We start from the raw sequence: 21,846 nt of genomic DNA, 5'->3' as shown, positions 1-21,846 counted from the left end.
GAGAGATCCTCAGGCAGCCGGCAGAGACAGGCTCTGCAGAACGGCCCACAGACATCACTAGACAATAACAAGTATTTGGGTTTTAATTATTGATTTACTTACTTTTGAGACAGGGTTTTGTCATGGCCTTAACCTTACAATGCTTTCCATGCATGTCCTTGCCTACTTGCATCTGCTTCTCCAGGAAGCTCCACGCCGTAATGCTGAGCCCATGTTCCTGGGCTGTACCCTTTCCCCTGTCAGCTCTCTCTTTCTTGCAATAAATGGTTTTTTGTTTCTTAGTTTGTTGCAATAGATTGCTGCCAGTCATATGCCCTGTGTTACAGCGCAAGGGAAAGGAACAAGGAAGGGACAACCATTTCCTAAGAAACAGCCCCACTTCCATTCTCCTTCTGCTGGAGAAAACTTTGTCCCGTGGTTCCATTACTCTGCGAGATTATGTGGGGCATAATCTGTAGCTGGGCAGTGATGTGTGTGGGTTTAGCTCAGGGCCATCTCATTAATGTGAGGAAGATTAGGGTGCAAAATGGGGTGATAGCTGCTAGCAGGTGCTTGACAATGCTCCCACCTGAGCCCTGGTTTTGGTTTTCTTCCTTTTCCCTTCCTCCTTCTCTCTTTCCTTCCCTCCCTCTCTTTATCCTGACTGCATTTAATTGACAAAGCTTCAGACAGACGAGTATGACCTAGAACTCACTACATAACCACGGATGGTCCTCTTGCCTTTACCTCTCCAAAGTATTGGAATAATGCATGTGGCTTTTTAAAAACAAGTGTGTGTGTGTGTGTGTGTGTGTGTGTGTGTGTTTGTGTAAGTTTATTTGAAAGGCAAAGCACAAAGATAAACCTTAGGAGTTGGTTCTCTTTTGAATCTAGGATTGTTAGGCCATGTGCAAGGAACTCTACCCACTATGCCATCCTGCCTGCCCCAAGCCTGGCTTTTACATAGTATCTCTACCCACTCTGCAATCTTTAATCCCAGCACTCGGAAGGCAAAGACAGGCAGATCTCTGTAAATTCGAGGCCAGCATAGGCACCAAAGCTACAGAGAAACTCTGTCTTGAAAAAAAACAAAAGTAACCAACTAACTAACTAACTAACTAACTAACTAAATACATGGCAAGGGCTGATATACCTCAGAGTAGTGTGTGTCCTCAACACACATGAGTTTTCAATCTCTTGTAATAAAATGATCAACATAAAACCTACGTCTATAAGACAAAAACAGAACTGTTTCTTTGAATCACAATGGGCCCCCTTTCCTGTTCTCCCAGGAACAGCTGTTTGAAATACTAGCACTCAGAGTTGGGGTTACAGGTTCCTGGTAACGCACTTGTCTCCCGTGTGCCAGTTCCTGGGTTCAGCAAAGGAAGACAAAATCATTGACTTCATGACTCGCTTCAAAAAATATACAGAAGTGTATAAATAAGCAAGAGACTAATGTCTACCTGACGTATGTGCTTAAACATTGCTTTCTTCTGAATCCCAGGTGACATGAATAGAAAAAAAGGAACAGCTATTGGGGCTAGAGAGATGACAGCATTAAGAGCTCTTGCTGCTTTGGCAGAGGATCCAAGTTCGGGGCCCAGCACAAACATCAAGCGGCTGGCTCACAGCCTCCTGTAACTCCAGCTCCAGGGTATATGGAGTTCTTGTCTGGCCTCCCCAGGCACACACAGGTAGGTATTTACACACACACACACAAATCAAAATAATAAAAATATGTCTTGAAAAAAGAGCAGTTGTATTTACCCACAACATACCATAAATCATCCGACAGCATAAGCCTCCTGCCGTGCCGTTTATCTGTGGATGCCGACTAGAACTCGTTCTTGTGTTAGCATGTGGGATCGTACATTTTGTGGTCTGATACAGACAAGGATCGCGAACTAATGCTCTTGCTCCCAGATGGTTGCTTTCCCAGTATTGTCTTTTGAAAACACTGCCAGCTGAGAAGGCAAGCATAATGTTTACAAATATGCTTTCAAAAATGTTTGCCAAATTGTTGTGGAATCCTTAATAAAGCTGTTGGTCTCCTACGTCAATCCGAAAAGGAAAGGAAGAAAAAGGAAGAAGGAAACAGACAGGCAGGGGCGGGGAGAGTCACTAACCTTGAACATTCTCCCGGCCGCCTTCCAGCTATGGTAATTTTGAGGTTGTGATTATTCACCTGTGTGAACCTGCCAACCCTCTTCTGGCTTGGCAGCAGGGAAACTTTTGTACCAGGCAGGCATTACCAAAAGAAAATGGAAAGAGCCCCTGCCTGAGTGTCCAGCTTGCCTTCTCTTCCTCTTCCTCCCTAGGTGACACATCTTGGGACATGCTTCTCTCTTTTTTTTTTTTTTTTTTGGTTTTTCAAGACAGGGTTTCTCTTTTCTCTATAGCTTTGGAGCCTGTCCTGGAACTAACTCTTTACCAGGCTGGCCTCGAACTCAGAGACCCGCCTGCCTCTGCCTCCTGAGTGCTGGGATTAAAGGCGTGCACCACCACCGCTCAACACTTCTCCTTAATTCTAATAAAAGTGAGGGTCTCTTCTCTCCCTGGTACAAGGGTCAAGACACATGGGGCTGGGATGAAGGGTTGTGAGAAGTCAGTGTCTTTTCACCTCTGATGACCAGGACTTACACATTCTCAGGGCAGACTGTGCTCCGTCTCCAGGTTAGTATTTTGATTTGCCCTCTGGATGTGTCCTCTCCACGCTAGGATTGGTCATTGGCCTCATCTGGGATTAGGAGCTCTCACTCCTTTCCAGGTACTGGGCTGAGATTGTGGACTCACTGGAGCTTTGATCCAGTTGATGAATAAACTCTATGAGTAAAGTAGGAGGGGCTGGATTTAATCTCTGTGTCTGTTAACAACAGAAAACTGATCAGGGAAAATTACTGGGCAGGGTGACAGCTTGTCTTGCTGTCTGAGAAATATCAGAAGCTGGCCTGTGAGCTGAGAAACACTCCCCGTGCCCCAGGACAGGTGGGGCTGGGCTCCTCTCCGAGCTTTCTGCTTGAGAACCTCATAATGCCAATCCCCTTCTCCCAGTTGGCTCCCAATGCTTACTGGGAGTTTGCTTGGAGAAAAAAGAAAGAAAACTATTTTTTTCATTATACATACCAATCCAAGCTCCCACTCCTTCCCCTTCTCCCATTCCCTCCACATACCTTCCCACTCCACCCCCATCCACTCCTCAGAGAGGGTAAGGCACTTTGCTTTGGGAAAGATCCAAGGTCTTCCCTACTATATTTAGGCTGAGCAAGGTATCCATCCAAAGAGAACAGATTCCCAAAAGTCAGTACATGCAGTAGAGATAAATCCTGGTCCCACTGCTAGTAGCCCCTCAGTCTGCCCCAGCTATGCAACTGCCAACCACATTCAGAAGGACTATGTTTCTTCCCAGTCTGCTGATGTTGGTGAGCTCCCATTAGCTCAGGTAGACTGTTTCAGTAGGGGTACCTATCATGGTCATGGCCTCTTTGCTCATATTCTCATTCCTCCCACTTTTCTTTTTTTTTTTTTTTTCTTTTTTTTTTTTGGTTTTTCGAGACAGGGTTTCTCTGTGGCTTTGGAGCCTGTCCTGGAACTAGCTCTGTAGACCAGGCTGGTCTCGAACTCCTCCCACTTTTCAACTGGACTTTGAGAGCTCAGTCCAGTGCTCTGATGCGGGTCTTGGCCTCTGTTTCCATTAGTTGGTGGATGATGGTTCTATGGTGATATTTAAGATATTCATCAGTGCCGGGCAGTGGTGGCGCATGCTTTTAATCCCACCACTTGGGAGGCAGAGGCAGACAGATCTCTGTGAGTTTGAGGCCAGCCTGGTCTACAAGAACTAGTTCCAAGACAGGCTCCAAAAGCTACAGAGAAACCCTGTGTTGAAAAACAAAACAAAAACAAACAAACAAACAGCAACAACAACAAAAAGATATTCATCAGTTTGACTACAAGGCAAGGCTAGCTCAAGCATCCTCTCCTCTGTTGCTTAGGGTCTTAGCTGTGTCATTCTTGTGGATTCCTGGGAATTTCTCTAAAACCAGGTTTCTTGCTAACCTCAATCAAGATATCTCTTTCCTTGCTTTTATCTCTGTCCTTTTTCTCCATCTCATGAATAGCCCGTTCCTTCAATTCTCCTGGCCTCTCCCCTTCTCCACTCCTCTTTCCCTTCTACCCTCCCTTCTCCACTTACCCCCATGCTCCCAATTTTGTCAGGCAATCTTGTCTATTTCGACTTTCCAGGTGGATCTATATATGTTTTTCTTAGGGTTCACCTTATTACTTAGCTTCTCTAGGATCATGAACTATAAGCTCAATATCCTTTGTTTATAGCTAGTTTCCACTTATGAGTGAATACATACCATATTCATCTTTTTGGGTCTGGGTTACTTCACTCAGGGTAGTGTTTTCTAGTTCCATCCACTGCTGAGTAGTACTCTAATGCATTTCGTCTATCTTTAACTTCAAAAGCCAGAACCATATGAACGGCAGAAGCTACCAAGTTCTGTTACTTTCTGGGGCTGGAATGGACCCTTATTCAATTATATCTTCACCAGCTTTTTGTTCTTCACTGCCTAAGATGGCTGTCCTGAAACTAGCTCTCCAGACCAGGCTGACCTCAAACTCAGAGATCCTCCAGCCTCTGCCTCCGAGTGCTGAGATTAAAGGTGTGCCCCACCATACCCAGCTCTAAGCTTTTCTTTAGTTTCTTTCCACAACTTGGAAACTTAGCCGGATGGGATCTTGCCGTGAGGGCACCACTTTCTTAATTGCATTTCTTAACCCATTTATCTCCTCTCCATTCCACTTTCTTGTGCCCTTTTTCTCCTCAAAATTTACATCTTGTAATTTACTCTTTCTCAGCTTGCTTCTTTTCATTAGAAATCTTTATTAGAGTTACTGTAATGGCAAAAGTAAAATGCTGTGGATCCCCGAGTGTTTGCAGCAGGCCACGAGTCCCAGGCAGGGAGCTGCATGGTGGGTAAGAGACCTTGATGGGGCAGCCAGTCCCACGAGAGACAGACAGATGGGCATGTCACGAGACCTCGCTGCAGGTCTCCGAAGGCAGCTGGTCCTGGGCAGGGAGCCACCTGGCAGGTGAGAGACAGAGACATGGATAGGCACGCCATGCAGAGTGAAGTTGGATGTTTATTTGGTGGGTTATGGAAGGGAAGGGGAGAAGGGGGAAGAGCAGAGAGAGACATGGAGAGAGAGACAGAGATGGGGAAAAGGAGAAGTGGGGAGAAGAGAGACAGAAGCTGCTTCTTTGAGAGGGAGACAAGAAAGGACTGGACTCAGTCTGAAAGCTGAAGATCAGCTTGCCTCCGTGGGTGGGGGTGAGGGGTGGGCATGGCTTGTCTCTTAAAGGGACAGAGCAGAAATTACAGTTACCACTAATAATAATAACCCTATGACAGAGTCTATACTAGGTTGATTTGAGGATTTCCTTTGCCAATAGAACTAATCCAGAATTCTTTACTTTAGCCTTAGGCAGACTCTTCGGACAAGGACAAAAGGCAATCATTTTCGTCACCAAATTAGCACAGGAATGACCTCTAGGCTACATATTAGTCTTCTCCTCTGAAACGCCTTGAGCCAGTCTCCTACAGTTCAAGTCATTTTGAGCACCTTTGTCTTTGATGTTCGTGCTGTTATGGCACATTATGTGGTACTTAGAGCATTTCCTAAACCAAAAGCACTAAAGTTCAAATTCTTCCAAAAACACACAGCAATACCCCAGTCCCTGGTAAAAACTTTTGCCTTTGTTAGGGTTTCTATTGCTATGAAGAGACACCATAACCCGGGCAACTCTTATAAAAGAGAGCATTTAATTGAGGTGATGACTTACAGTTCAGAGGTTCAGTCCATTACCATCATGGCAGGGATGATGGCCACATGTAGGCAGATTTGGTGCTGGCTACACCTTGATCATGAGGCAACAGGAAATGGACTGGGAGTGGATTGGACGGTTATGAGAACTCAAAGCCCACCCTCACAGTAACATATTTTCTCCAACAAGGCCATGTCTATTCCAACAAAGCCATACCTTCTAATAATCCCACTCCCTATGAGTTTATGGGGGCCAATTACATTCAAACTACCACAATCACCCACTGATCTACCCATTGGAGACTTGTGGACTCACTTGTGGGCACATAGGTGAAAACAATGATTGCTTCTACCCAGAACCCACCAGCGTCCAAATTAAGGAGAGTGGTCCTAGCATTCATAGCCCCTTTCCTGATCTTCTGGCTCTTATGTGCTTTCTGCCCACTCTTCCTCAATGTTCTCTGACTGCAGAGGTGTTGACAGAGGTTTCTGTCCTGCCCAGTCCTGCAGCCATTCAGTCCCAAAGAAACACACAGAGGTCTACATTCATCATAAACTGGTTGGCCTATTAGCTCAGGCTTCTTGTTAACTCTTATATACTGCATTAACCCATAATTGTTGTCCGTGTTAACCACGTGGCTTGGTACCTTTTATCAGCCAGGCACGTGGCTTGGTACCTTTTATCAGCCACGCATGTGGCTTGGTACCTTTTATCAGCGAGGAATTCTCATCTTGCTTCCTCTGTTTCTGTGTTACAACTGAAGCCTCAGCTTTTCCTCTTCTCAGAATTTACCTGTTCTCATCACCCTGCCTATACTTCCTGCCTGGCTACTGGCCAATCAGCATTTTATTAAAACAATACAATGTAAGTAACAGGGTGCAAAACCATTATCCCACAGCACAAAGGTGTTGCTATAGGTGTCCAGGGCTGACCACTGAACTATCATGTATTCTCAGTACCTTGAACAGTCATGAGTCTCCGTATTTATCACAGTTCATTATGAAGGGAAGCTGGCTGGAGACTAGGTGTAAATAGGACTATTAGAACACAGTTTGGCATCATGTCTCTTTAACTAAATGGTAAGTTCCCTTCTAGGGCCCAAGACCAACACACCGAGGCATACACACAGACCCTTAGATCTAGATTGTTTATATGAGGAAAACACACAGCGTTTGTCTTTCTGAGCCTGGCTTATTTCAGTTAGCGCATTCGTCTTTACCTCTATTCATTTTCCAACAAATGTTACAACTTCATTCTTTGTTATGGCTGGAAAAAAAATCTATTGTGCATATGCACTAGTGTTGTTATTTTTCAGTGAGGGCTCTACACGGGGACAGGTCTTCACGGTGAGCCCAAAGGCTTATACTAGTGTCTTATCAATGCTGGAAAGCTATCACCATCCTGATGAATCTTGATTAACCAACAATCATGAATTATTTTACAGCTGGGTGAGTCACATGCCTGATAGATCTCACTGGATCAGTTCCTCTCAGGGGCCCCCGGGTGTAGCCCTGTTGAGGCCCCTGCAGGCCAGCCTAATTGTAAGGTGCCCCTGTCTCCTTGGGCTCACAAGCAGCAGTTGGCTCTGAGCTGTGCTGCTTGCTGCACTTCCCAGCTGGGATGAGTGACAGGGATGAAGAATTGGGCGAGCATTTCTCCCCTTCCCCAGAGATAGCTAGGTCTCCTAGGCCTGCTTCGAGTCATCACTGCAGAGGAGGAGGCTGGAAGATGGAGAAGAAGCACAATGACCAGACAGACTGGAACTGGTTCTAGAGGGTTCTGGAGGGTTGTGGCTTAGTCAGCTGGAGGCATATCCTGTTGTGTCTAATGGCACTAGTAATACACATTTATGATCTAAAGGAAGATGGCTATTCTACTGCATGCTATACATGCTATATATGCTATCATAGCTATGGAGAGTCCTGCTATGAGCCTGAGTTATATTTTTAGTCGTAGTCGTCGTCATCATCATCATCATCATCATCACATCATCATCATCACTGTGTGTTGGGAATTGAATACCGGCCCTCTTGGAAAAAACATTTTAGACATCTACCATTCGTCATATCCCTATCCCCTGAGTCATTTTTAATTATATTTAATTCTTTTAACACACGATTTTCATTATTAACTTGACATTTCTGTGTGGTGAGGCTGGTCTGGGACTCTCAATGTGCTACCTCCATGTCCAGAATGCTGGGATTACATCCATGTACCACCACACCTGGATTGGGCTCATGACTCTAATAGGGAACCAATGCGTTTGGATCAGAATCAGCATTGCTTATGAAGGCTCCCCTCTGTCCCTTTAGTAAACGTGTCCTCAGGGAAGACCACATTTTGAGTCCCCAGCTGAGGAGCCTGCTTTCTTCCCACCTCACAGGTCTCCCTGGATGTTCAGGGTCTCTAAATTCTGAGATGAGAATTCTGCTTGCTGCACATAGGGAGAGACGCCAGTATCGGCAAGGCTGGTGGGGTAGGTGGACGTATGACAAATGCTGGTGGTGGAGAAGAAAGAACTAGATGATGGTGGGAAAGAACTGGGCCAGGAGAGAGCCACGGGAGCTAGGTTTAAACCAGAGGACTCTGTGTCTCAAGATATGGACTAACTGTAAGAGGTGATGAGAGCCCCGTGGTCTCCTGGAGCCCAAGCTTAACTCTTCCCTATGAAATGACCACAATAACCCCACAGAAGGAGCCAGAACTACCGCCAGTAAACAGGACGTAGAGATGCCAAAGTCTCCGGAGTGAGGGCAGGTTGCATGGTTTGAGGTCAGCAGAGGTGTTCAAGCACTGGAAAAGGTGAGTAGAAACCTAGAGAGTAGGGGATTGGAGAGATGGCTCAGTGGTTAAGAGCACTGGCTGCTTGTCCAGAGGACCAGGGTTCAATTCCCAACATCCACATGGCAGCTCACGGCTGTCTGCAACTCCAGTTCCAGGGGATCTGACACCTTCGCACCAATGCACATAAAATAAAGTTAAATAAATAGATAAATAAGTAATCTTAAGGAATTGAAACGCCATCTGTGGACGCGCCTTCCGACCTTAGACGTCTATACTCTATACTGGGATATAGACTTCATATGTGAACGTTTTTAGGACCTATGTTTATTTGCATGTGACTGTGTGTGTGCTACAGTGGGCACATGAAACTCAGGATAGCTTGTGGGAGATGGCTCTTTTCCTGCCATTGTGTGGGTCCCAGGATCAAGCTCAGTCACCCAGCTTGGTGGGAACTGCCTTTACTGGCGGCGGAGCTGTCTTGCTACCTCTCCCCTGGACGTTTCACTTGCACGTCTGTCTATCCTCTTTCCCCATTCCGACAGATACTGAGCACACTTTTTGCTTCCTTGCTTCCTTCCTTCCTTTTCTTTTTCTTTTTTTGGGCAAGAGTTGTGGTGGTAATCTGGCAGTTGAGATAGCACGCTGTCCTTCCTGGACGTCTGACTTTTTAAAAAATATTTATTTATTTATTATGTATACAATATTCTATCTGTGTGTAAAAGCCTGCAGGCCAGAAGAGGCATACACACCAGACCTTATTACAGATGGTTGTGAGCCACCATGTGGTTGCTGGGAATTGAACTCAGGACCTTTGGAAGAGCAGGCAATGCTCTTAACCACTGAGCCGTCTCTCCAGCCTGACGTCTGACATTTTTTATGAAGTTTCCCAAGGTTACATTCCTCTAAGCGAAACCTGTAAGGATTAGAAAAGAAACAGCTGTCCATTAATACTTTGGCTCCTGAAGTAGGGCACTTAGGGCTGATCTTGATTTAAGATTGATATTCTGTTGTTTTCTCAGCCTGACGGGGACAGACGGACATATCCTTGGAAGATGTAAGATATCTCTCCTGGGCAGCATCCAGAAGCTGCTGCGACCTCAAGATTTTAGTCCTCTGCTGTCCCCTTGTGGACAAGTTAGGAATAGCACTTTAAGATTTCATAGGGCTAGGCAAGAATTGGTGGAGGGCTAATGAGTGGGAAAGTGAGACTGGGGTGCCCAGAAGAGAGGGGTCAAACTGTTAATGATGGAAAAACACTCTCGTCTTTTTCAGATCTTTATTTTTACTCCAGACACATGATTTTCAGTGAGAATATGACCACCTAAAGACTCACAGCCATTCACCGGTGTCCCTCCTTTGACCTTGAGCAGCTCCCCTGGGGTGTCCCGTCAGCCTTCCCACACCTCCTCTTCCTGGAGTTGCAGGCCTGTAGGTTTCTCCTTCTGGCTTTGTGGCTTCCACACCACCCCATCCCCGACTCTTTCTCCACTGTTTTCTGCAACCTGTATACCTTCCTTTACATCCCTGCTGCTGCATGCTGACACCCCTGGGACCCCACACTGCTCAGGTACTGCACAGCAGTGGTCCCTTTGTTTGGAATGTGAGAGAGGGGAACACTTGCACACAATGAGAGAAAAGGGGTTCTGAGTCACTGGGCCCACCCTGTTGGAATCTGGTGCTGTCCTAATCGTAGAACCAGCTTCTACCTACAGCCCAGCTGTTTCCTTCCCGGGTTAGCAGCCCCCACCTACCACACTGCCCAACCTGGCTCTCCATCCCCTTCCACAATGAGGACAGTGGCGTGGGGGCCCTTCTCTCTCCTGCCACTGGGGGAGGATGGGTTGTCTGGCCTTTCTACCTCCTGCCACCTGGCTCTCCTCTTCCCAGCTGGGAGCCAGGAAACCACCCAGGAACCTGGCCCGATTTCCCTTCCCTCATGCCTCCAGACCCTGCCGCAGCCTCCGGTCCAGGGCTAGGAGCTGCCTCAAGAATCCCCGGTTGGGGATGATGCCGCGGTGGTCCTTGACTTTCTTGATGGCCTCCACAAGGGTGAAGTGGTGGTACAGCATGAGGTAGGCCAGCACCAGGGTGGCCGATCTGCTCACTCCCACAGCACAGTGTACCAGGATCTTCCCTGTGAAGAGGAGGCAAAGAGACATCGGAGAGACTGCTGAGTGATGGCCTGGAGGAGGCTTGGGAAGAGGTCAGCATGAGAGGGTAAACCAAGGCACGCAGAGGTGGGGATGGATGAGGATGAGCGGGGCGTACAATGTAGATCCTGGGCTGGTGAGATGCCTCAGCAGGGAAGGACATTTTACATACAAGCCTGATGATTTGAGTTCTGGTCCCAGAACCCATGTAAAGATCATAAAGACCTGACTCCACAGCGTTGTTCCCTGACTGTCATAGATCCACCAGGGCACATAATGAGTGCACACCACACACATGCGCACACACACACACACACACACACTCAGTAGCAGAGTGTGTGCTTAGCATGAACAAGGCCCAGGGTTCGATCCCCAGCACTTCCAAACAAATAGTGAAGGTCCCTGGCAAAGGGGAGAGACCTGGGCAGACCAGGATGGAGAAGGAATTCTGTAGTGTTCGTGAACCAGAGCAGAGCTCAGTGGTTCTGTCTCATTCTTGATGTAAACCGGAGCTCTGAACAGAGCAGGGACTCCGCTGACATTGGATGCATCAAGAGGAATCCATCCATGTTGAATCTAGCCTGAGGTCTTCCCCAACCCTCCTTCTGTGTACATGTGTAAGGTAGATATGTGTATGTGTGTGTGTACAGATGTGAGTGTGCTTGTGGAGGCCAGAAGTCAATGTTGGGTGTCTTCCTTAGCTGTTCTCATCTTATTATTATTATTTTTTGACCTGTGCTCTCTTGCTGAACCTGGAGTTTGCAGAGTAGGCTAGACAGGCTGGCCAGCAAGCCTGAAGAGCCTTGTAAGATTTTCCTCACCAGTGCTGGGAGATAGTGCCCCTGTATGGCAAGTTCTTTCCCACCAGAGTCATGCCCTCAGTTCCTCCTTAATGCTTCTTTTGGTTCTCGAATATTTTGTATTTGAGGCTGGGTCTTGGTATGTTGCCCAAACAAAGCTTGACTTTCGTTCAGATAGGGCCTCAGCCTGTGGAGTAATTGGGTCTATGAATACACTGCATCACACCCTACTTCCCCACCCTTCTATCTTGCTTTTTCTCCACTGACTACATTTTCTCTCTCTATATATGGTTGCCTCTTGCTATTCAGCATGGGTAGATTCCCAGAAAAACCTTCCCATCACCAACCCCCATGGATGTTCAGTTCCTGCATATAAAATGATACAGCAATGGCATACACCCTGCCCTCTTGTATACTTTTGATGATTCCTGGATTTTTATGTCCACTATTGTAATGTTAATTCTCTGTAGATAGTTGTTATGCTATATTGTCCATAAAAAGAAGTCCAAACATATTCTGTATGTACGTCCACCCCAAATATTTTCAGTCTGTGGTTGGTTGAATCCAATAATGTAGAACTTGGCAATACAGAGGGCCAACGTCCCGCCTCCCTCCACCTATAGCTAAAGCATTTTAAAACCAGTTTTAGCTGGGCGGTGGTGGCACACGCCTTTAATCCCAGCACTCCGGAGGCAGAGGCAGAGGCAGGTGGATCTCTGTGAGTTTGAGGCCAGCCTTGCCTACAGGATCTAGTTCCAGGACATGCTCTAAACAAAAATGTAAAAGCTACACCATTCATAACCTCAGCATATGGGAGTAGCTTTCTACCTTAAATGAGGCCCTCATCCCTTTTGAAAACAACCTCGAAAAGGATGATTGAGAGAACATTTTTCTTTCCTTAGCTCCGGTTCCTAAGCAGTTGGTCTCATTGCCAAGTTCTTGCTCCATCCGTGAACCCTGGGGCTTCTGAACACTGTACCTATTTCTCCCCCCTCCCCTTCTGCATTTTCTCCTACCTCCTGGCTGGCTCAGTGCCCGATGGATGAAGTCCGCAGCTGTCTGAAAGTGGATGCTCATGTCAAAGGCTGGCGAGTCATGGGCTTCGACACCCAGGTAGCGGATGCCCAGTCCCTCGTAGGCCTCCGGGGTGCCTCTCCACCTGCTGTGTGAGGCATTGAGGACATGGGTGATGCCCAGGCGACGGAGCTCACGGCGGTTGTTGGCCATGTCCCTGTGTTAAACAGACGTTAGAGGGGGGATGGGGAAACCAAGATGCCAGAAAACTTCAGCCTAGATGCTGTTGTTGGCTACAAATCTTCACGGTACTCACTAATGCCCTAGATCAGAGGAAGGTGGCAGACTTGGGGTCATGTCCTGTGAGCAGTGTTTGAGAGGTCTGGGAATGATTGGGCTAGAGAAGAGTCTGAGGGGGTGGGGTCAAGACGACTGTAATCAAATACCGGGACTGCTCCAAGGAAGTGGAATTTTCCTTATCTTCAGGCTCTAAAGGATGGACCCAGGGTCAAAGAATTCAAGATCCGGGAAACCAGTGCTGAGGTTTCACAGTGAGGACAGTGCACCATATTAAGAGAGAACTCTAGCGGAGCCAGGTTAGAGCACTTCAAGAAAGTAATTTTCCTGCCACCAGGGTGTCCAGGCAGAGAGAAGTCCTCGGTGGACAGAGCCTGGAAACTGGAGGGATGTGTGTGTCAGGGGAGTTGTGGGGCCAGCTCCTATTTCAGGCCTTAGCTAGGGCTATGTGAGTAATTTCACAGCAGCGTGTGTACCCAGTTTGTGCAATACTCTAGATTTGGCTCCCAGAACCAATAAACAAATGCAGGGTCTGGAAAGATGGCTCAGTGGTTAAAAGCACTGGTTGTTCTCCTAGAGGTCCCGAGTTCAATTCCCAGCTCCCACATGGCAGCTCACAACTGTCTATAATTTTGGATCCAATGCCTTCTACTGGGGTGCAGACAGACATACATGCAGATGAAACACCCATATGCATAAAACACACAAATAAATAAATGCATGGATGAATAAATAAATCACTAATAAACTCTAGATTATATGGGTTTGCTTTATATTCTCCTGGACCCCTAGAAACCTCTTCTGTTTGCTACTTACTCAAGGGCTCTTGTGTGCTCTGATCTATAGCCATCCTCATACACCAACTGGCCCATACCCTAGCAGCTTAGTGACAGAAACCCCTCAGACAAGTTGTCAGGTACTAGCCTAGGCAAGCAATCTAGGAAGGCCACCGAACCCACCCCACAAACTGTTGGCACTCCCGTTTCTAACCCGGATGATCTTGGTGCAGTCACAACTTCTCAGAGCTCCTTTTTCCTCCTCTGTAACCCAAGGAGAGGGACCCCCCCAGCTCACAAAGCTACCGGGAGGATTAATAAAGTGTCATTAAAAAGAAAAAGCTCACAATTAGAGAGTGCGCCCCCTTCGATGGCTCTCTCTTCATGACCCTGGACTGTGGTTGCTTCGCAGGGTCTCCTCTTCAGTTTACTGTCTACTGTTTCTGTCTTAGTGACTACCTTTTCTCAGAGCTACGCCCCAATAGCTGGAAGGTCAGAACAACCTGTCTGGTCTATACTGTTGGCACTTCATATGAGATCTTTTCTACATGAGTACCACAATTTACTTAACAGAGTTTCTCTGTCTAGAGTGGAGTATTTTAATAAATCTGCCCCCCAAATCCCTCAAGCCCTCCAGCTTCTTCTCTTTGTTCATATGCCTACTCCCTTCACTCTTCAACCTGGAACTGGCAAGGTGAGTCCGTGTCTGCCTGCCACCTTTCTCCTTGTACACACACATGCACAAGCACACACGCGCGTGCACACACGCATATGCACACACTCAGGCCTGGTCCCCCTGCCACCTTTCTCCTTGTACACACACACACACACACACACACACACACACACACACACACACTCAGGCCTGGTCCCTCCTGCCGCCCATTACATACTGGTCTCCGAGGTAGAGGCCTGGCCAGACCTCGTCGGCATGGTTACAGGCCGTCTTGCCTGTATAGAGGAGCCTCTCCAACTCAAAGACGTTGAGGAAGGGATGGTGAGCAGAGGACATCTCCTCCAGGCTCCCTCGAGTGCGAACAGGGGACCTTGAGCTGCTGCGGGAGAAGCGGGCCATAAACGTCATGGAGGCCCAGAGCCAGTTGCCGGGACACATCTTCAAGGTGGCAGGAGCTGTGGCTTGAGGGATGGTGGGCTCAGTTACCAGGAAGCTGATGCTGCAAGCAAAGGAGGGTCGGGTATACTTGAGTGAGTCCAGAGAAGCTATTTCCTTTCCTTCCCACGGGGCTGGGTCTGGAGGAGTAGGCCCTTCAGCAGCAGAAGGCAAGGCTAGCCTAAGCTCTTAAATACCTCCTTTCTCTAGCTGCTGTGGGTCCCTCCACTAAGCTCTGGCTCTGTCACCCAAGGAGGTGGGAGTCACATGTCCTTGTTTACGAGAAGGAGTTGCCCAGCTGCTGTTTCTCCTCCATCTCCCCACCCCCACAGCCAATAAACCCAGAAACACACACACACATACGTTGGACACTTTGGTGCTTCTACACACTGCTGGGACACTTGCCAGCCCAAATCTGGGTCTCATCTGGCTGGGGTTATAGGCAGAGCATCTAGGGAACTGGGGATAGGGATGGAAGCAGCGGCGGTAGAGCCAGCCAGAGAGAATTATCAGGAAGATAACAGCAGCTGGGACCATGACATATGCCAGACATGTCTCCTGTGTGCCGGAGAGATGAAGTACCTTAACCCCTCCCTGCCCTGCTTGTGGCCAAGCTTGTCACGGGGAAGGCTATCAGGAAGGCAAGAGTAGGGAATGATACAAAGAAGAAAAGGGACTTTTGGAAAATCCTTGCTGACTGAGAGCCGCTGGAAGAAGGCTTCAGGCTGTGCATACAAGCCTGTGAGTGGGAGGAGCGAGCCCCTCCTTTGGCTAAACCTCATCTCTAAGGAGAGAAGTCTGAGTCAAAGCAGGGTTGGAGCTTTGTGTCTGTGTCTGGTGGGGGTGGGGTAGAAGTGGGAGAAGCAAGCAGGAGATGATGGGGCGGGGGAGATAAGAGATCCCGCAGGCTAAGGGGTAGCTGAAAGGCTCAGAATGGTCACCTTTGTTGGTGGTGGTGTCAACTGGTCCTGGACACTACATGGAGCAGTGTCAGCCATGAGGGGCCTAGCAGGTGTGTCTCAGAGTACCTGTAGAGAGAGGGCCCTCGGGAAAGTGGGCTTCTGCCTGAGCCTCCCCCGAAAGAGCTTGTCTTTGAGGCTTGCCCTAGGACATTTGGCCAGCCCGACATCTATAGAAGACCCCAGTCTTCAATTCCAGGTGTGGTCTTGCCTTTTTGCAAGGGTGGGCTAACCTGCTGAATTCCCTCCCATTCCCTTTGCTGCCATCTGCCTTAGGGACCTCAACTGAATGTCCAGCAGTAAGAAGCCATCTTGGCCCATGGCCATACAGAGATCCCATTGCACACTCCCAGCCAGGCCTCTCTCTCTCTTCTCCCAGGGTCAGGAGCCACCAATCTCCCAGGAAACACCACAAACTAGGACTGGGGGATTGCTCCTAGTAAGGGATGAGTGCATATTCAGGAGTTCAGGAACAGGTAGGTTTTCAAAGATTGGGTTAGAAGTAGCACAGAAATCTAGCGCTAGAGTAGACACATCCACCACCACCACCGCCACCCCTCTACGCCCCCCCCCACCTCTCCTCCTGGGCCTCAAAGACACCCCTCTCCCCTTCACTGCCACCATCAACAACAACAACCACCTTCCTCAGAATAGATTCCTTAGTGATGATGAAAGGCGAGGAGCTGGGAGGAGAGCCAAAGCAGAGAGCAACATTCCTCGGGTCTGGGTTTGCTCCTCCTAATGTGTAGGATCCTGGCTCAGTCACTGGGCCTTCTCCAGTCCCTTTAACCCGCCGCCAGAGGCTCTGGCCCCTGCCCCCCTCCCTGCCTCTGCTGTCGCGGTAGTAACAGGTTCCTGGCTGTCGCCTTAGCCCTGTGACAATCCAGACAGTCAGGCACTGAGGAGAAACGAGACGCGTGGCAATGCCCCTATGTCCCTGTTGCTCTCCGACCCCCGTCCCCTCGCCCACACGTCCCTACCTCCTGGTCGCTAGGGTCTCAGATCCCGAGGTGGCCTGCGGGCTCCCGCAGTCCGGCTCCCATGACTCCTGCGCGGTTCCCCGCCGCTGCGCCGCCGCCCCGGCGCGCAGGTGGATCGCAGCTATTTTTAAGCCATGACACGCACATCGAAGCAGGTTCCTATCGGTGTGCGCCCTGGTGACACCCAGGGACACCGTCTCACGCAAAGGTGGGAGCCACCACACCGCTGCGACACAGCCCGCCCCCGTTTACAGCCCCGCGCAGCCCCGCAGCCCCGCCTCGTCGGCACGGCAGGGCTGCTGCCCGGCAGGCCAATGGCAAAGCCTTGTGCAAGCCTTCTCAGGCAGGGTCTTCACGCTGCTCGCTCTTCCCAGACAGAATTAATGAGTCACAGACAGAGCCTGCTCTCCTCATCTGTACACTCTCTCTAGAGAACAATCCTCAGCCACCCTTACTATTAATAGCGTTTGCCATATGCTAAGCGCTTCACCTGTCTTAGTGAGTTTTATACTCACCAGCAGGCATTTTCATCTGCATTTTGTGAAGGAAGAGACCGAAGTATAGAGAGGCTAAGCCCAGATCACCAGCTAGGTATTGGCAGAGCCGAGCTTCCGACGATGGTGGCGAGACTCTGAAGTCCATGTCATGACCTGTCCCAACCGTGATTCTCCCATAAGGAGTATGCATCTTGGGGTTCATTCAGAAAGCCACTTCTACATGTTCCATGCACGGTGCCCTTCCTTTTCCCTGAAGAAATTAATCTTCATTTTTTTTTCTCACAAGCTTGTCTTTTAGTGGTGTTCACCAACACCTGCTTCTCTGTGGGTCAACATCAGGATCGTAAGCATTTTGAGTCAAGGTGGGTATTGCTTTTCCTAAATGTCTTCCTCACTGCTTGTCTTAGGGTTTCTTTTGCTGAGATGAAACACCATGACCAAAAAGCAAGTTGGGGGAGGAAAGGGTTTATTTGGCCTTACACTTCAACAGTATTGTTCATTGTTGAAAGAAGTCAGGACAAGTACTCAGACAGGGCAGGAACCTGGAGGCAGGAGAGGATGCAGAGGCTATGAATGGATGTTGCTTGCTGGCTTGCTCCCCATGGCTTGCTCTGCCTGTTTTCTTACAGAGCCCAGGACTCCCACCAGGGATGGTCCCATCCATGAAGGGCTGAGCCCTCCCCCATCAATTACTAATTAAGAAAATGACTTACTGACTTGCCTCTGAGTTAAGTTTCTTCCCAGACCAAGAGTCTGGGGACAAATTTTGCTCCAAGTCACTTATGTGATGAAACCCTTAAGGAGAATGCCTCTCTGTGTCTTGTTCCAACTCTGAAAATCTAGTTCTAGAAATTTCTGGACTTCTCATCCAGAAGGACAGAGCTCCTGTGTCGAAGAGACAAAGCCGCAGTTGAGACGCTGCATCCCTGAGGTCAAGGGACTGTTTCTGCCCGAGTGAGGTTCCTCAGAGCTCATTTCTGTGGCTTTCATGTATTTATGTCGTGACTCAAATTTGGATGCTCATCCTCTTAAATGTAATAGTTTCAAGAAAGATAATTTAAAAAATAATGTGATACGCTGTGGATGGTAGACAAGAACGTACATAAGACATACATGACAGCAAACATGCCTAGCACTCAATGGTCTACATTGTTCTAGAAGGAACTCAGAGTCCAAAACCCTTTCCTCAAGCCAAAGTTCAAAGAGAAAGTATAAAACAAAATCTCTTATTTTTTTAAAATTTTTCTTGTGTGTGTATCTATGTGGATATATGTGGAAGGCCAGAGGACAGCCTTGGGTGTTGTTCTGCAGGTTGACTTTGAGATGGGGCCTCTCGCTGACCTAGAACTTGCAAAGTAGGCTAGACTGGATGGTCAGTGAGCCCCAGGGGTCCTCTGGCCTCTGCCTCCCTTGCACACTCTGCCTACAATTACAAGTTCATGTCACCACATCCAGGCCCTTTCTGCCCGCAAGGCAATCGCTTCACCAAAGATCCACATCCTTGACGCCACACCTCTTTCAGACTTCCCCAAACCACAACCACAAACCACAGCCTTTCTTCTCCTATCATCATCTGGCACCCTCTGTTCTTTAGCTTTCATCTGCCCCAATCTCTCCCTCAAATCTGCCTCGTCCCCCGCTGCATGGGCAGAAACCCTCAAAGATCAATTGCTCTTAAAATTAAACTGTTCCTTCAACAAGGAAAAGTCTTTATACTTGATTTTAAGCTCTTATCTCACCCTTAGTGGAGAGTTAGTGTCAAAAGCTTTAGAAAATCTACACAGGATAGAGAGAAATTTGCAGAGAGAGAGAGAGTGAAAAAAAAAACCTGCTTGAAATGGTGTTTTTAACATGGAAAATTACAGCCCGTCTTTCCAGTGTCAGAGGCACTCATTTTACTGGGACTGGTATTAAAGATCTTTTCAAAGCCTGTCACACTTGGATACTCAGAAATATGAAATTCAAAGCTACAAAATTCTTTGAGACTTTGGCTTTTATGACCAATGGTATTGGTTTAAATAATAAGATAACTGCTTCTGTACCTTACTGACTTGGAGCATGAGTTAATAACTGGCTGGCACACAGGCACCAGAATATACCACCTCCAAGTCTAGACTCTACACTTTCATAAGAAGACAAAGTCAAATGTTTTATAGACTCCTGCGATATACCCAGTCTTTCCTCAACAAGCAAGAACACCCCTGACTTCAGCACCTTTTCTAAGCAACAACTGTACTACCTAAAACCTGTAAATAAGTTCTTTCAGAAGCAGCAGGATGGTAGCCCTGGAGTGGTGATGGACAAACCACTCTCGTGGACAGCAAACTCATTGGCGCCACAGTGAAACCGTAAAGGCAGATGTGGTGATTAATGATTGTCAGCTTGGCAAGTGGCAAGGCCCTGGGCACAGCTGTGAGAGTTTAGCCCCTGGGCATGTCTTGTGAAGAATTTTCTTGATGACATTAATTGAAATGGGAGACCCACCTTAAATGTGGACCCCTCCTCCTGCACCGCAGCTATTAGGATGTCCAAAGGGAAAAGGTTTTGCTTTTTGTTCTCTATTCTTTGAGTTCTGCTGGGGAGTTCACCCACCTGGTTCCCGCTGCCGTAGCTAATGGCCATCATATGTTTCTGACATCAGAATTCAGACTATGTGGCCTTCTAGTGTGAACTGAAGACCAGCGGCCTTCAATTTTTTAGACCTTCAGCACCCAGCATTTCTTGTAACCTGGACAAGAACAGGATACGTAGGCAACCCACTGATGCTTCCAGAAGAGTCTCGACTGCTCCCAGGGCCTGTTTTGGCCTCTTACTTTCTCTGCTATGGAAAAGAGATTACTAAATGACTTAACCGAGTACAAGAAAAAGTGAGGCCTTGACCCTTCTGAAAATCTCCATCTCACTCACTTGAGAATGATGACTTGCTCTCGCTCCTCTCCAAGAAGAGTCCTGAAAGGTAAAGAAACCTTAGGAGGCAGGAGCCTACTTAGCTCATGTGGGACTGTGCACTGGCACATACAAGGGCTTGGGCAGGCAATGCTACAGCATGCAGTGCCTTGGGTTTGATTCTTTTCCTTAGTAAGGAATGCTTTTGAAAGGGAAGCGTATGAACTCACGTTCCTGCAGACCATGGGAACACGCTCTTGGGAAGACAAAAAAGAATCTGAGAGGCAAACACAGGTTTAAGAAAAGTCAGATAACTCAGCTAGGAACGCCAAATTTGGTTTTGTAGTCTGTTCAGATTAGCAATATGATCTAGGCTTTGATTTAATTTCAGTCTACTTGATTCCTGTGGAGGAGGTGGACTTCAACCAACCATGGTTCTTCTCTTAGTATGTTTACCTGTGTTGCCATGTTCAGACGAGCGATCTCTAGGGTGTTAACTGCTGAAGCACACAGCCATGGAACAGAAAACACAAAGCAATGCAACAGAGAGTCCAACAGCAAGAATGAGACATTCGGATGCTATGGGAAGTTGGATCAGGTATCACCAGACCGTTGGAGGGTCAGTCGTATTTCTCAGGAACTTTCTTTTGATTTTGAGGTGCTGAAAATTAAGCCTGGGGCTCATGTGTGCCAGACAAGTTCTGTACCACTGTAATCCCAGCCTTTCCCCCTGGTTTTTAGAAATGCTTATTTTTGAGGCTAGGGCTTATGAAATTACCCATGCTGGGCTCAAGCAATTTTGAACTTGCCTCAGCCACCTGTGTGGTTGGGTTTGTGCCACCAGGCTAGACCCTGGGGACTTGATATACGGCTGTGACAGCTCAACTAGAGCAAAGATCTGGACGGATCATAACCTGGATATTAATGGTTTCTCCTTTAGCTCAGGATAAGGAATGATCAGAGGGGAAGAATAGAGCCCATGGCTGCCTGTGTGCTGACATGTCTCTACCGGTCTGCTGTCCCCAGTAGTGTGACTTCACAATCCCAGAGGCTTGACCAGGGAGGCAAATTGTCCCATAGCTTCGTTGTTTATTCTAGGAACTCAGCAAAGACCCAGCAACTCTACACAGCATCAATTTACAGCTTACGTCCAACTCTTCGAATGTCTCATCTCCGCATCCTTGGTTACCTTTGTCCACAAAACTTACACTGTTATATCATGACGACCACGGGATTCTAATTAAGTCCTTGCATCGATCCACTTTAACTAAATTTGAAAGTCTCGGTAAGTCAGGCCTTGTTCTGCCTTTGTGGAGACACTGTCTACCACGTTGGTATTTTCTCTCACTGTGACAATGAATAAACGGAGCCTTGTGTTTTCCTGGTGACATCTGGGAAGGCAGCATTCTACAAGCACTAAGGAGAAAATGTTAAGCCAAGAAAGAGAGTAAGCAGATTTTATTATTAAAAAGAAATGGAAAGGAAAAAACCTCATCAGCAAAATAAATGCTAGAAAACAGTGAGATAATATGTTCCATGTGCTGAAGAAACACATTTGGAGACCCAAATTTCTAAACTCAGGCAAAAATGTCATTTACAAGTCAAGGAAAATTATAATTTTTTTAAAAGAAACCCAAACACTTAGATATTGTTTTTACCAGTAGTAGTCTCTTAGAAAAAGAACTACTAAAGAAGAAAAAAAAATAACTCAGAGGGAACTAACAGAATAAAGAAGCAACAGTATGCAAAAAGATTGTTTAAAAAATGCTGGTAAATTTAAATA

At 47.5% G+C, this 21,846-nt stretch overlaps 1 protein-coding gene across 3 annotated transcripts; it reads right to left on the bottom strand.

The window, feature by feature from the left end:
* Positions 1 to 9,855: 9,855 nt before the first annotated feature.
* On the bottom strand, positions 9,856 to 17,700 carry Dusp26 (dual specificity phosphatase 26). 3 transcript variants are annotated; one of them, XM_075986472.1, is made up of 4 exons: positions 17,196 to 17,700; positions 14,524 to 14,805; positions 12,560 to 12,774; positions 9,856 to 10,727 (listed from the first exon to the last, which is right to left on the bottom strand). In XM_075986472.1, the coding sequence occupies exons 2-4, from the start codon at positions 14,742 to 14,744 to the stop codon at positions 10,528 to 10,530; spliced, it is 636 nt and encodes a 211-aa protein (XP_075842587.1). In that variant the 5' UTR covers positions 14,745 to 14,805; positions 17,196 to 17,700; the 3' UTR covers positions 9,856 to 10,527. The 3 variants fall into 3 exon arrangements, with proteins under 3 accessions (XP_075842587.1, XP_075842586.1, XP_075842585.1); XM_075986471.1 differs by lacking the exon at positions 17,196 to 17,700 and adding an exon at positions 16,681 to 17,133; XM_075986470.1 differs by lacking the exon at positions 17,196 to 17,700 and adding an exon at positions 16,276 to 16,298.
* Positions 17,701 to 21,846: the final 4,146 nt, after the last annotated feature.

Source organism: Microtus pennsylvanicus, chromosome 9, assembly GCF_037038515.1.
Source record: "Microtus pennsylvanicus isolate mMicPen1 chromosome 9, mMicPen1.hap1, whole genome shotgun sequence".
NCBI classification, from domain to species: Eukaryota; Metazoa; Chordata; class Mammalia; order Rodentia; family Cricetidae; genus Microtus; species Microtus pennsylvanicus.
This window is presented reverse-complemented; position numbering and strand designations above follow the sequence as displayed.